We start from the raw sequence: 15,967 nt of genomic DNA, 5'->3' as shown, positions 1-15,967 counted from the left end.
GTACAGTAGGTGGCGGTATGCACCTTTGAATTGTTTGCAATCCCCCAACCGAGAGAAGAAGAAAAAACTTTACTTTTGACTTGCAAATGAAAAAAATGACTCGCAAACAAAACTTTTGGATTTGCAATTATTAAACAATCATTTTTCTACCTACTGATTGCAATATTGATACTTTTGCTCTCAAATCTTGTTTTTGATTGCAAAACCTACTCTGTTTGATTGAATAATAAAGAAACAAATTTGGCTCCATAAAGCTGTAGTGTGAATTCAGTTTATGAGACTTTCATGTTTTTGGAATGTCTTTGATGAAGAAATCAATCAACAAGCAGAAACTGAAACATATTTGTCGGATACAGAAATAAATCAAGAACCAGGCAGATCTGCACACTGTATTAAAATCTCCCAGTAGTTTTAATAAAAGTTTAGTTGTGTTTCCTCTGTCAAGTTCACAACTACAGCTTTTTTTTGCGTTAAATTTCCCAAGATATTTGCTGCGGTGACATCACTGCTGCTTTTAAGACATTACTCGCAGCAGAAAACTGCTCACTCCACCAGTTTACCGAATTCACCATGTATGTAGCAGTGCGCCTGGTGTAGGTACACCTGGCCTCTAAAGAGAATGTGAAATGCCAGGAATTTTAGACCATGCGCTATAGATCTTGTAAATAAGGCCCTCAGTCTGACAGTGAGTGGAAATAAAGGATGAAAATGTACTTGTTATAGAGGAAGACACCAGCTGCAGACGCCAGGCCTCTGTTTGAAGCATAAACCAGGGGATAGATGTGGCCGCACTCCTCCTCTCTCAGTCCCTCCTCTGTCCTCCTGCATAGATGCACAAATAAAACCAGCTACACGTTAAAAGCCTGAACATACTCGGGCGTACTATAAGCGGAACGGACTCCGTGAGGAATGTCCGCAGTCATTTGGGCTTCCATAGTCGAGCACACTTCTGCGTTGTAGTTTCCTGTAAAAATGTCCGTGAAAAATCCCTGCGATGTGAAAAATACATGCCGAGCAGTCACTGGTGAGCGGAGCGGAGTCCACGCGGTTGTAAAATCTGAGCTTTGCGCGCACAGGCCTTGCGGACGTCCGTTTTGAGTCCGCGTGGACCTCCGCGGAGTCCGTTCCGCCTGAGCATGTTCGGGCCTTCATAGTTAGTTAACACTGAAACCTCAAGATTTTTAAAAAAAAAAATAAAAAATAAAAAAAAAATCCTTGTCTTTAAGCATTGTGTTTGACATTGACTAAACTCTTCCCACAATTTACATAGTGTTAACATATTTTTCATCAAGTCAAACAGAACTTTAATAACATTAGTTGGATATATTGAATTTCACCACCACACTGTAATCTTTCTTGTTAATTAAGCATCTAATTAATCTAATACTAATTTAAGTCAGTGGTGTGAGTTGCTATGTTTCATCAGCATTCATGACAGAAAGTGTTGTCACAATTATGAGTGACCATTACAATTCTACTGTTGAAAAACTGGACTTGGAGTTATTCATGAGAGCAGACACACATCACTTCCCTGTCGTCAGAATGACCACACCCCCAAACACTGTGATAGTGCCAGTCCCAAATTAACACCATGCCTAAAAGCTGCTGCATTGTATGTTGTGCATTAAATGAAAAAACAAACAAAAAGCTGTTTATATTTTTCTTTACTTCCCCAAAAATTGTAGGACAATAAAAGATAAACTGTGGGAACCGGTCAGTCAATGCACGTACTTCACTTCCTGGTTAGTTAATGTTGTTATAGTCAACTGTCATAATGTTAAAAATCAAAGTAGTAAATGTTGAGCATATTAATGTAATAAATTTACAGTAACATCAAACCAGACTACCAACATAGCAAAATAGAGCATCTTATCGACAGAAAAAAAAACTGTTACCATACTGTAAATACATTGACCAATGATTCAAAAAGATAAGGTGTTTGTCAGGATATGACACCCCAGGCTACTAGGTGGAGTTGTTATTCCACTTCGATGGAGGCAGATTAAAGGGACCCATTTCTTTATTTTTTCTATATAAAGATGCAAATTGTGGATCAGCAAAAACATAATTGTTTGCCTGACTGCCCATAGGATTTAGGCTCCTGATGGCTAAAAATAAAAAAGGTACAGTATTCTTATTTTAGGGCCGTACCCAACTAAGAATTTTGTCTGTTGAATCAGATTCCGCCGTTTAGTACAGATATTCGACAATTCCTTTTTGTCCATATACAGATTTAAAGTTAAAACAGACTTCAAGTAATATAGTAAACAAGTCAACAACGCTAACGACGGATTGGAAATATGCACAGTGTTCAACATAACATTTTTTCCCCACTGGCCCCCCGGGCCAGTAGTTCAGAGTTTTACTGGCCCCTTGTATATTTTTACTGGCCCAAGTAAAAAAGAGAGAAAGAGAGAGAAAAAATGTCTGTAAAACTTCATTTAATTTAACTTCATTTAATTTAACTCCATTATACCTCATCGTAGTGTGTGATAGTATATACAGCAGTCCTCGCAGAAGCTGATGTATGATGTCACAGCCTCTGTGTACTCATCCACTTCTTAGATGACCTCACAACAGGTTTACAGAGTTTTAACTTCTGCCTGTATGAGGACATCAGGTGGACGGTGATGTGGTCAGAGTGGCCCAGTGCAGTGCGGGGGATGGCGTGATAGGCGTTGTTAACAGTTGTGTAACAGTGATCCAGGATATTCTTCTCTCTAGTCTGGTCGGACATTTTATAAACTGTTTGTATTTGGGGAGTTCATGGGTGAGGTTACCTTTGTTAAAGTCGCCAAGGACAATAACTAAGTAGTCCGCTCCACACACAGTAGCCTATCTGGTCGGCGAGCGTGCGCTGTAGCCTACCTCCTGCACGTTGGCCTGCGGTGGGATGTAAATACCGACCAGAATGCGTGAGTCAAACTCACAGGGGGAGTAAAAAGGTTTGCAGTTGATGAAAAAAGATTCCAGATCAGGAGAACAGTGCTGCTGGTCACTGTCACGTCATTACACCAGCCACTGTTAGTGTAAAAACAGATACCACCTTTAGTTTTGCCGGAGAGTTCCGTGTTACGATCTAAAGAGTTGGAAGCCTGCCAGCTGCAGCGCAGAGTCCGGTATCAATCCACACAGCCACGTCTCCGTGAAGCACAAAACTGCAGATGTAGAGAAGTATTCGTTTTTCACCATCAGTAGCTGAAGTTCATCCAGTTTACTGGCAAGCGAACGTACGTTGGAGAGAAATATACCTGCATGGCAGGGATGTGGAAATGATGCAAAGGTAGAGTACCTGGCTGTGCTGCTCTCATCTATTTGAGCACAACCAGGATATATTTCCAGTATTTGGTTCTTTGTACCTCAAATTTCAGGTGATTTTGGTCACATTTGGTTTGGCTGAGTGTGAATCACTTTTTTAGTCCCTCATTCACCTGCATTCACAGACTAAAGACCAACTGAGTAAAATAATTGGAAAGCATTATCTGATGCTGCAAACCGCAGCTCAATAGAACTTTTCTGTAAATAAATCTCTCAACTATCTGTGCAAAAACAGAAGAAAAAAACAAGTGGAATTTTTGAAGTGTATAAAACGTGCCAAATTTAGTAGGCTTTGATCTACTGAAATTAAATTCCTGTACTGTGTGTTGCAGATAGGGAGACAGAAACCCCAACTCACTGTTGGATCAGCAGCAACAGATTGACCACTTCCACTGCCACCTCTGGGTCTTTGTCCAGCACCATGCTGAGCATCCTTTCCTAAAACACACACACACACACACACACACACATTAAAATATGCATTGGCACGCGCACACACAGATAAATGAACAATCATGCCAGCAGACAAAAAGGCATAAAACGAGACGCACAGATATGCATAAATGTATCCACAGACACACATGCACGCACACAGACCCACTGATTAGGCACTAAGCCATGGCATGAAAACCATTTATCTGCAGCAGCACATGTGGCTTAGGAGGATTTTTATGTGTTTGAGAAGAGCTTATTAACCATCAGTAATTGGCAGCAATTAACGCACCCAGACACACGCCCAGACAAAGGATGAGACCATCACAACAAACAGGAATGGTGGAAAAAAAAAAAAACTATAAAGGCTAGAAATGGGAGGAGGCACAAAACACTGGGAAGAGAGACACAGACAGGCAACAAAATAGAAACAACACAATAAGCTGGAACAATAGATTAAAAAGAGATGCTGGGCAGACAGACAGACAGACAGACAGGAGGGAGAAAAGAGGTTTTAAATGAGGTGTGAGTCCAATCCAGAGGGATGCCTCACTTTAAATCTGCTGGTGAAAAGCTCCAGGCGGCCAATGAATTCTTTCTCCTGATACAGACCCTGCAGGGCACGCACACACTGAAGACGCACTGGACTTTGCTGAAGGAAAGAAGAAGACAGTACAGTAACACACACTCTATAACCTTCATACACACTGCTGCACAAGTCTGTTTGTAGTGGACATTTCTCTTTGTGTGAGTGAGTGCATGTGATCCTTCTTGTGTCTGAGTGAAGATGTGCTACAGTAGCATCTGGTGCGAGAGGCTGTCAAAGACTATGAAGCATAAATATGAAACAAAAAGCTGCTTAATTTGGAAACCTCAATTCCCTTTACGCAGCAGTCCTTCTCACTGCTGTCTCCACTGTTGGCCTGCGGAGGGCTGCAGACAGACAGCTGCCACCGCTGTGACACATGGTGCTGCCAGCGGTGAGAAGAACCGCAAAATAAAGGATCATAAACTTTACTCTGTTATGTCTACTGTCTAGTCCTGTGTATATGAGTTCACCTTGTCATGCAGGGTCCACCCCAGGTATTTAAGACATCCATCATTCAGGAAGTCTTCAGGGTCTGCTTTCAGCCACTTGCCCAACTCCTCAATGCACGCCGCCCGAATCTCAGGCAGCTGGTCCCGATAACGGTGCACAAACACACCACGGAACGTGGCATTCATCATGGAGGACACTTCCTCCTTGTTCTCCTGCAGCTACAACACATACATACATAATAATATTAAGAAACATTTATATAGCACCTTTCCTAACATAAAACGCAGCTCAAAGTGCTTAACTAGACAACAAATCAATAACAGAGACACAAGGACTGAAAACAAAGAGAGATTTAAAAAAAAAAGAAAGAAAGAAAAAAGGATGGTACCAGCAATAAAACAAGTTCTTGAATTTCCCCCCTGGGGGATCAATAAAGTATATCTTATCTTAAGTTGATAATGATATAAACAAGATATACAAAACATAAAGATAAGTGTGAGACAGAAATATCAAATAGTAACAATGATGTTAGAAACAAGATTATAATATATTCTGAGGTGTTTCTTAAAACCATCAATTAAAGCTGTCTTATTAATGACGGGAGTTTGTTCCAAACCTTTGGTGCAGAACAACAGAAAGCTGCTTCACCATCTTTTTTGTAATTCATTTTTGATACATAAAGCAAGCCAGCACTAAAAAAACCCAGGGGAGCGGTTTCAAATATGTTGTGAAGGTGGTAAACTTTTTAGGGCCTTAAAAACAAGTAAAAGAATTTTAAAATCAGTCCTTAGCATTACAGTTTGCTACTGTAATGAGGCTAGTACTGGTGTAATAGGTTTTTAGGATTTTTGTTAAAATTCTTGCTGCTGCATTTTGAGCAAGTTGCATCCAGTCAATATTTTATTTAGGTCAGGGTGCATTACAGTCATCTAGATGAGGAAATACAGAGGCATGGATCAGCTTTTTAGCATCTTCCAAAGTGAGGCAGGGTCTAACTCCTGCAATACTTCTTAAATGATGAAAAGCAATCTTAGAAAAGTTGTTGATATGTAATTTATAATGTAGCTCACAGTAAAAACTAGAACCCAGTCTGTACTTCAGGCTTACTCTGTAGAGTCAGATTTCAAAGTTGCTTTAGGGGCCGTACACATGCCGCGTCTTTAACTACCTTGAAAATGTGAGGTCAGGCATTAGTAGGCACCACTTTTGTGCCTTTTTTCAGGCCAGCTTTCAAGAGTGCAGCAGCAGGTTGCATCTGAGGTTGCTAAGCAACCTTGACAAGCACTGTATCATAGCCTATTTACCTGAACTCCTGAGTGCAGAGCTGATCTTCTTTCAGGAGCTGTTTCTAAGTGTGTAGGCCTATCGTCTGTGGGAGAGATGAAAAGCTTGGCAGCCCTGCACTAACATGATCAACTTTTTCGTGTTTATCACAGACTGATATTTTTGGAAGAAGGAAAGGATCAGTCAGCTGTGACTGGTTGTTTGTCATGACATGTGGTGCGCGCTGCTGTGTTCCAAAAGTTGAAGATTTGCGTGCCGCAATAGCTTTTTTTCTGGTGTATGGGCGCACCTGCCACACGTCTTAATTGAAAACAATGTATTTGAGGGCGCAATAAGCATGGCATGTGTACGACCCCTAACATGACTTCTCTGTACAGTTGTTCCAGTTATAAGAATCTCTGTTTTATCTTTATTTATTTTGAGGAAATGATTACTCATCCAATATATGAGACAGGAAATGCAATTTATCAAGGGACTGAGAGTATCAGTATAATCTACAAACAAATATAACTGAGTGCCATCTGCATAACAATGAAAATTCACTCTATGTTCCAAATAATTTTTCCAAGTGGAAGCATATACAGACAAACAGCAGGCAGAGGACCAAGAACGGAACCCTGTGGAATACCAAAGAGAAAGTAATAATATGAATCACCTGCATATAATAATGTTCAACCAAGACTGTGAACAAATTCACTGGCACAGTCTCCTCTTTATATACAGTCTGTAGTTCAGCTGGGGCATTCATCTTTTATTGCTTTAAGGACCAGCAGGCAACCAATCCTTAAATTTAGAAATGTTCCTCATATCCAACAAAGGATTAAATTACACCATTTTTTGTTGGTCTACATCATTCTAATGATCCAAAGTCTAGAAGTAAGGGTATGAGACATAACATCATCATCGACACAAAACATCATACAAAAGTATCCTTTGTTTCACTCCAAACGTTTGCCGATCATAATTACATTACTTAGAGTGCACTTGTCTGTCGTCCCTGATATAAGGGACCTGTATTTATATCTCAGAGTTTTTGTATTGTATAATGCTACAAACAAGGTGTGAAATGATGGCAAACACATTATGTATCCTGGCTGCACTCTCTCTTCTCTATCACCCAGGCTCTGACAAGTGAAACATTATTTTCCTCACCAACACCAAGAGAGTGGAGCACATTACACCAGTGCTTAAATCACTGCACTGGCTTCCTGTGTATCAAAGGATAGACTTTAAAATCTTGTTACTTGTCTATAAAGCACTAAATGGTCTCGGGCCTAAATACATCTCTGATTTACTTGTACGTTATGAAGCATCCAGACCCCTCAGATCATCTGAAACAGGTTTACTCAGTGTTCCCAGGATCAAAACCAAACAAGGTGAAGCAGCCTTTAGTTTCTATGCTCCCCGCCTGTGGAACAAACTTCCAGAATATCTGAGGTCGGCTGAAACTGTCAGCTCATTTAAATCAGGGCTTAAAACATTACTATTTACTGCAGCTTACCAGTGAACTAGATATGTAACTTATTGTTAGGATAATCTGAAGCTATTGTTTTTATATTTGTCTGCTGTTGCTTTTGCTTTATGTTTGCTTTTTAAATGCATTTTCTGCACGGTTTTTCTTGCTTTTAGCTTTTGTTTTTAATGATCTATTGTTCCTTTAATGTTTTATCTTAACATATTTCCCTTGTAAAGCACATTGAATTGCCTTGTGTATGAATGGTGCTATATAAATAAAATTGCCTTGCCTTTTGACTTATTTTAGGAGGAAAATGTATTCGGACAGTATCAAAAAATGACAATTTCAAACAGCCAACAGCCAAAAAACAACCTGTGTCTAAAAAGCAAGAAAAAATGTATGTGTATTGTTGACAAGGACCTGCAGTACTTACATGCAAAAAAGATCTTAAATATGTATATTTCAGTTTGATCACTCTGGGCACTTATAGGACACTGGCCCTCTCCATTTTCTATTCTCTCCCTTCCAATGAAAAAAAAAAAAGATGTCTCTTTTGGAGCCAATGTGGATGGACTGTTGAGATGCCCTGACCTGGATGTTTAGTCTGTGAAAATGACTGCATGTCTGCACTCCTGCCAGTGTTTGTATGCGTCACCTCACTGATGGTGGCCTGCAGCTCCTCCAGTCTGTCAGAGGCTCTGTCATGCGCCCTCTTGCCTTTCTCCATGTCATATTGCCGCTGGGTGGTCTGCAGCTGAACAGACACGATCACAGCGACTTCCACCAGCTCAGTCATCAACTTCATGGCTAACGGAGAGAAATGCGCAGGTTGACAAGGCTCAAAAATAATGACAGACTCACATATAACTTGAGGTCTAACTGAGGGAAGAAAGACAGTTGATGTTCCCCTCTTTGTTGGAACAAAGAATACTACATTATTCCTTCCACAAGACAAACCAGCATCTTGCAGCCTTTGGATAAAGCCAACCCAAGTCTGCCAGTTTTGCCATTTTTCACTAAACATGTTCTTCATTTTTTAATCTGATTTTATAATTTTAATGAAGACTGTTGCAGACAAGTCCACTCTTACACAAAAGCATGTGCCAAATTATGACATTAACTTCATCTTCTTGACTGAAGACATGTATTCCTTTTAATTACTTACAGTATAAATAGTAAATTTAGTACATTCTTGTACATTGCCAAGAATTTACTATTTTTACTTACAGTATAAATAGTAAATTCTTGGCAATGTACAGCGCTTACCAGCCTAATCACATTGTGAATAAGCTGCTGATCTATTTATTTATTTTTATTAAGTTTTGCTTATTAAAATTTCCAGGGCATGTAAAGTAGAGAAATAGTGACAGCAATAATTAAAATTAAGATTAAAAAAAATCATGACTATAAAATAATAATTACAAATATTATATTAAAAATTAAAAAAATACATACAACAATAAATGAATAAGGATGAAAATATATAAATTACGATGGCAAGCTGCCGAATTTTATTTTGTAGTTTGGTTGAATGGGAGGAAAGAAATCACATGGATGAGCTTTCAGCAGCTGAGGTTTCAAAAGAAGACAATGAAAAACAATAAAAGCCAGCCATAGAGGAGGAGTTCATTCTGAAAAACAAAAGAACTTCTCCAGCAACTAAAACAGATGTCAGCTGAATGGAGCAATTTGTTCTGCCTCCCGGAAAAGAAAGAAGAAAAACCTTTGGTATCACAAGCTTAGAGCGCTGGCTTTCACCGCTATCAAAAACTAAAGCAAGTGACTTCAATGATGAGCACACAAAGGGGATTACCACCAGTCAGAGAGTGTAGCCCATAGAAATGTAATGAAAATGTCACTGTTTCTATGCTGTAGCCTCACTACTATAATCAAAGCTCCCTTGTGTATAATTTTCTATTTTATGCACCTGTATTGTGCCGCTATGCTTACCCAACAGGGTGCTGGTGTGTCTGAAGGCTCTGACCTGGGAGTCAGACAGGCCGGTGAGCAGAGCCAGCAGGGAGGGGAAGAGGTACTCGTCATAAATAAGGCTATTCCGACAGGAGCTCACCAGAACCCGAGCAAACTCAAACAGGCCAGCTTTGAAACGCCTCAGCTGGGGGCCCAGACTGCACAGAGGGTAGTTCACTGAATCCTGGAGGACGACAGGAAACAAAGGACATTGAGGAAACATCATACACTGTTCTTAGCGCAGTTATTCGAAGCAGACGTGGTTGCTGAGCTAATGACAATTACATCAGGGGTGAACCAACATGATTAACTCATTAATGTGTCCATTTATCAGCATTAGGTTTTAATTAGCCTGTTCCATTACGCTGTACTCCATCCCTCAGATCATTATCTCCTGGGATATGGAGGTTGTCTGATCTTCTCGGAAAATTCCAGCAGGATTATTAGAAGGGAGAACGATGACAAAGACTCTGTTAGATTCAAACGTGCAGATCTGTGAGAATAATCTTTATTTTTAGGATTCATTCAGACGAATCTAAAATACGTCTCACCTCATTGAACTCTTTGGTTAGTGTACTGATGATCTCGGCATTCTGCATGCTGTTCAACATCTCTCTGCTGACCACACCTGGACAAAAGAATTAAACAGAATGTCCTAAATTAGGAACCAAAGCACCTGCACATAGCTAAATGTGATAATACAATAACTCTGGCTCTTCTATCTGACCTTAAAATTGAATGACATGGTATGATTTCTCTATGATTTTCATTCCACTCTGACAAAAATATTGATATACTGTGTTGTCAATAGTCAGAGGATTAACATGGCACCTTGATGTTGCATCGTTACCACACAGGGAGATCAATATTTGATTGCTTATCATTGCCTGAGCAGAAATTGGATAGATAATCTCTTGAACTCTGACCCCCCCCCCCAAATCTCAGGGGCTTCCCCTTCACCTCTGACCTTTGCATCCGCAGGACTGAACAATGAAGTTGATGAGCACCAGCAGCCCCGCCTCTCGGCTTCGCTTGTAGCTGTCCAGCCACTCGTCCACCACCGTCTTCAGATCGACAAGGAGATAGCAGCCAATGAGAACGCTGGGCTCAGATCAATGGATAGATATTATGACAACATATAATTGAAATGACATTATGGATTTCAGCTTTTACCTTTTTTTCCACTATTGGCCTTTTATGTTTTTATCAGTAACATGTGTGGGTCTGTATGCCCGTTCTCCCCCACTTACATTTTCAGCTCATTTAAATTCCAGTTTTATTCACCAGCTCCTTTGCATAATCATTTTTGGCAACCGTGGCTCCATTACACAAACATGGACACTACTTATGTACTAACTTATGTAAAGTATAGGGTTGGGCAATGACAGTCTATACCAAGTGACAGCAGAAATGTGTCTACTGGCAGGGATTTGGCAAAGCTGTTACTATGGGAGCCATCTGGGGCAGGCTTTATAGCAAATTTACAGAACACGTAACGTATTATTATATATCCTCGTACTGTGAAACAAAAATTACATATACTGTGATAAATGATTTTGGCTACATTGCCCACCTTTAAGTGTAATAAACTGCAAATACAGTAAAAGAAGCATGGAGTGAAACTTAGCCTAGAGACCTCAGTGTAACAGATAAAAAAATTGTGAACTACAGTTTGCCAGATTTACTGAATTCACTATGAAAGTGGGCCTTCACCCAGAATCACCATCTGCATTGTGCTACTGCTCTACACTGTAGTGACAGACTCTTTTTATTACCGCTCAGCACACTTTTTTGTCTTTCCATTGTTATGCAGTCCTTCTTTTCTAGTCTTTAACCAGAAGAGACTGGGCATGGCACCACAATGTTTGGGATGGACGCACACTGTCAATCATTGACTACACAAGCTAGTGAAAGCACTTCTTCCTCCTCTTCGCGTATCAAAGCCAATTCTGTAGGGTCAAATCAGTCAGCCACTGACAGCAGATGATAATCTCTCTCATTGTTGCTCTTAGAGCCTTGTTTCTCTTCTCATTACACATGCCTCCTTCAGCACCTCCCTCCCTTCATGTGTTTATCTCTACACCCCCTTCCCCCTTTGCTCCTCAGCTCAGGGTTTGCTCACCACCATGGCACTCTTTCCAGAGCGGACAGCATCATAGATTTCCTCTGCACTGATGCCCTGGTTCCCCTCGTTCATTCCCATCACAGGTCTAGGAGAGACCTGCCTGGATGTCCCCTGGGACTGCTGCTGCTGCTGAGGGGAGGGGTTTGGAGGAGTGGGGATGGGGCTGCTCCCGGGGCTGGACAACCTCAATGCAGCTTTACGCCTGGGTCTCTTGGGTGGCTTGAGATGAAAGAGGGATGGGAGGGCAGCTCAGCAGTGGATTTAAAGTGAATTGATGTTGTCACTGAATTAGTGATAGCTATGGCGAGATCGGGTTTAGGCTAACAGTTACACTTACTGTGATGCTGGGTAAACCTTTTTGATCTCTTAAAAGAATGAAGAGATGATCGACAATAATAAAACTTGATCCAATACCATAACAAATTCCAAACTTAAAAAAAGATCATAGCCCTGATCTATTCCACCGTGAATAATCTAAAGAAATACTATCTACCCAGTCTGAGAGTGAATAAGATAATTTACCTGTGGTCTAGTCCCTGTCTGTTTTCTCCGCTTTGTGGCTTTCATCAAGGGCTCATAGTCACTGCCAAAATCTGAGAAGTCATCCAACTCCTCAAGACTAAAAGACAAGAAAACTAAATCAAGACAAACCTCGGCATCAACAAATAGTGATTACTAAGGATAAAAAGGCTGCAGACCCCAGACAGAGGTCATTATAACATTTTTGATGATTTGAGCACATAATTTACTAATTCATACCCCTCATGTTATTGTAACATTTTGTTGTTGTGGCCAACACTCTGGTCAGTTAGAGAGAATAACTTGTCTGTCAAATTATTGTCATTATTGTACTTATTTTATTTGTCTGTGTCCCTTCAACCCTGTCTTTAATACAGCTTTGGCTGTAAACTGGATGTTGTTTCAGAACTCTTTCTTTGCCAGCTAGTTTTAGCTGCTACAGATGTGCACGTGCTGCTAATGCAGAGCAAATAAAAAACAGCAAAATGTGAGGTCACTATGGCCAATCTCTAAAAGCCATTTGAATCTGGACTGAGATATGTGGATATGTACTTTGAGTGTCCGTTGTTAAACAGAATACTGTGTTATCTTCGACACCTCTTTATCAGGTTTAGCTTTGAAGGACAACACATTGTTTCTGTTAATTAAGGTCCCTTTTAAATTAGCAGAATATGTAGAATTATGTCTGATAAATGCTCCATGGCCAAATATGTTTGACAACTCTCCTAATTTTCCTTTAACTATGTAACAAAAAAATAATTAAATAATAAAAATCAGTGTAACTTAAGGAACTTCAGTGGCTCCGTACAAGTCTGTTAGCTAGAATGCATTCAGATGACCAAGTAAATATGAACTAACATTAGGCTTGCATAACTTTACCTGTCCATAAGAGAGTCTCCACTTGGCATTTTCCGTCACAAAGGCACCACAGTCCGTAAACTGGTTTTGTAGACAGGTAAGCTAGTTTCTGTAACACTTTTGCAGCCGTATCACCCAAAGTGACTGTGTGGAGAGGAGACAAAGTTAGCTAGCCCCTTAGAAAAACTAGCATTTGCTAGCCAGCTAGTGGCATATCCTCATTTACCGTCATTTATGGTAATGTTTAATCTGACATAAATTATCTAACTTGCACCATGATTCTAAACATGTTTTTTAAACTTTGTCAACCAACTGACAAATTTAAAATACATATCACAAAACAACTGGGACGATTTTTCCTAAATACATCTGATTATAACGTTAGATCTCATGGGATGCTAAGGTAAGGTTACAAGACACATTAGCAGAACACGTTAGCTTTTAAGGGAGTAGCTAGCAAACTACTACGGCGAAAATAAGTCAAAGATCATCATTTGGAAATTACTTACATCATCTTACCACCTGATAATATATTAAACCGATGAGTATGTTCCTTTCTTCTGAGACTTATCGCAATTTCTTTCGGTTTTCTCCGTCTTCATTACCCCAAGAGCCTCAAGGGCGCGCAAAGGTACGCAAAGTGATGCAAGATGCCGATTGGCCAGCGCTTCCACAGCTCAGAAGATGATTGGTTCGTGCAGAAGGTCACTCGATGATCATTGGTCATCCACAACAAGCAGTTCTGCTTTGCCCAGAGCCGTTAATGGCTCTGGCTTTGCCCAAGGGAAATGTAGTACATTAAACAGATGATAAAACCACAGTAAAATTTAATATTTGGTTCAAATTATGAATTTAACTTTCGCTAAATATATAGATAGAGTTTCCCAGGAATTACTACTGAAACCCGGAAATGAGTTAGCATTTTTGCGCGCCTGGTTCCCTCTTGTCAAAGTCAATGGGTTTTTTAAATGGAGTTTTGGTTAGATGTCTAAAATAAGGTCAGTGGTTAACACAAGCTTGAGAGACTTACTCATTTTGTTCTACGACATACAATACCTCAATAAATACCCTATTCGTGAACTTAAATACTTCTATGCGTCCTCAAAAAGGTGGTTGCTAACAAGTGGTTAAATGAGACTACAGAACGTCATCATGCCGAACCGCGACGAACAGGAAGACGTTGTGTCATGCGACCGTAGTGTAGTTCGTTTATAACCTAGCGTTCGCTTTTTACTTTCGGCAATTGCATTTATTTATTAGGCTTCAGTAACCATGGAAGAGGTGCTCATTTGTGAAGATTATGTTGCTTAACAAAACGTGTATCTATCATAAATGTTTGTTTGTCACTGAGCTTATTTTTTGCAATAACCCAATAGAAAAATCCTACAGGCCTTAAACGTCATCCCTGGGGCGCTTATCACTTTAAGACTATACCTGTAAAAAACAAAAATAAATAGCCTAGGTAAGTAAATAAATAAATGAAAAAGAATACACCTGTAAAATACTTGGATCCTTGCAGTTAATTAGCTTTACCCTCTTTATTGATATTTCTTTTGTAAGTTTCTATATTTACTTTCAAATATTGTGTGTGTTTGTCTGTCCAGATTTTAGGACCCTGAGGTGGATGTCTCAGCTGCTCCCCGCTCCGCCACCGCAGGCTCCTCACCCCTCTCTCCCCTGTTGGTCCTCCTCTGCACGGTCCATTGTTCTGTATTTGATGGGCCATGACCGCAGTCAAACCTGCCGGGGTGAAACACACAGCTTCTGGTCCGAACCTTTAAAATAAAATACCCATCGCCCTTTCTTCACGATATTATTTTTAAATGGTAGAGGCATAACACATTTACAAGGGACTGAAGTCCTTAATATAATAAATGTCTTATTTTTTCAATTTTTCTCCTTTGTATAATGATGCAAAGACAGAGACAAATTTGGGCTGAAAAAAGTGCTTTGTCACTTATGATATTGTCAGTAAGTAGCCTAGTGTCTAACTGCACTGACAGTAGCAGAAGTCTTTATTGCAGCCCATACTGTAGCATACATGTCTGAATTACTTATGAAAACAACCAACTGATATAACCTAGCTCAAATTTAAAGACACGAAATGAAATGGATAATAAAAACACACTTAAACTGACTAAAACTGAATAAACAAGCTAATAAAAATCACAGTGCTTTAAGTTATGAATGAACAGTCCGAAATTTAATCCTGTAAATGACAGTGGCAAACAGCAACATTTTAAGGCTCTTTAAAAAGTCTGGTGCAGCACATTTAAATGGTTATAAATCTTCTGAAACTCTAATGGATACTAAAAATGAGTGCCAAGACTTACAAACCTTTTACACCAAGGCAGTTATCCAGGAAAAATGTTTGCAATCGTTGTCAATAGGTCAACACAGGTGATCCAGAATTGCTCCATGACCCTGTTCACAACCACTCCAATAACAGCCTCTCCTTCAGACTCTAGCTGTCCATCTCCCTGTGCTACATCTACTCTGAATCCCAGTTTGATGAGGTCTGATTGAACAGTGCTCACCTTGGGTAGAAAAACATGAACACAGGCTGAGCACTAGGACTGGGTGCCTTAATTTACTACAACTGTGTCACTAATTATCCCTATACCCATAAATTCTGTTCTGATAAATATGTAAAACTATCTGAACATGATTTTGGAACATATATTGTTGAATTATCCTCTGCCATGGTTGATTCTCCAATATAAAAACAAACTAATGAAATCAACTATGCACAATTTTTAAGGAGGCTTAAAAGCTGCTGTCTGCCACTCTCTTTTATTGTAATAAATTTGGGATTTAGTATCCTACCATATCCTACAGTACTGAAATGGTATTGTTAAGTCAGGTTTTATACAGTAGTAAAAGCAAATTTTTATTTGCCATTTAATTTTACTCTTTTAAAAACATGTTATGTGAGTCTTGTGTGTTTCTTTTACATTTCTACATG

The 15,967-nt window shown here is 39.7% G+C and overlaps 1 protein-coding gene across 1 annotated transcript in view; it reads right to left on the bottom strand.

The window, feature by feature from the left end:
- Window positions 1-14,149, bottom strand: part of LOC125894308 (cohesin subunit SA-2) — a 38,004-nt gene extending 23,855 nt beyond the window's left edge. The window contains exons 1-12 of the mRNA XM_049585625.1: window positions 13,512-14,149; window positions 13,024-13,146; window positions 12,148-12,244; window positions 11,623-11,844; window positions 10,468-10,564; window positions 10,052-10,128; window positions 9,480-9,684; window positions 8,185-8,336; window positions 4,810-5,007; window positions 4,304-4,402; window positions 3,677-3,756; window positions 715-822 (exon numbers count right to left, since the gene is read on the bottom strand). Coding sequence (XP_049441582.1) covers window positions 715-822; window positions 3,677-3,756; window positions 4,304-4,402; window positions 4,810-5,007; window positions 8,185-8,336; window positions 9,480-9,684; window positions 10,052-10,128; window positions 10,468-10,564; window positions 11,623-11,844; window positions 12,148-12,244; window positions 13,024-13,052 — 1,364 coding nt within the window. The 5' untranslated portion in view covers window positions 13,053-13,146; window positions 13,512-14,149. The remainder of the gene's footprint in view (window positions 1-714; window positions 823-3,676; window positions 3,757-4,303; window positions 4,403-4,809; window positions 5,008-8,184; window positions 8,337-9,479; window positions 9,685-10,051; window positions 10,129-10,467; window positions 10,565-11,622; window positions 11,845-12,147; window positions 12,245-13,023; window positions 13,147-13,511) is intronic.
- Between the last annotated feature and the right edge of the window lie 1,818 nt (window positions 14,150-15,967).

Source organism: Epinephelus fuscoguttatus, linkage group LG9 (assembly GCF_011397635.1).
Source record: "Epinephelus fuscoguttatus linkage group LG9, E.fuscoguttatus.final_Chr_v1".
Classification (NCBI taxonomy): Eukaryota; Metazoa; Chordata; class Actinopteri; order Perciformes; family Serranidae; genus Epinephelus; species Epinephelus fuscoguttatus.
This window is presented reverse-complemented; position numbering and strand designations above follow the sequence as displayed.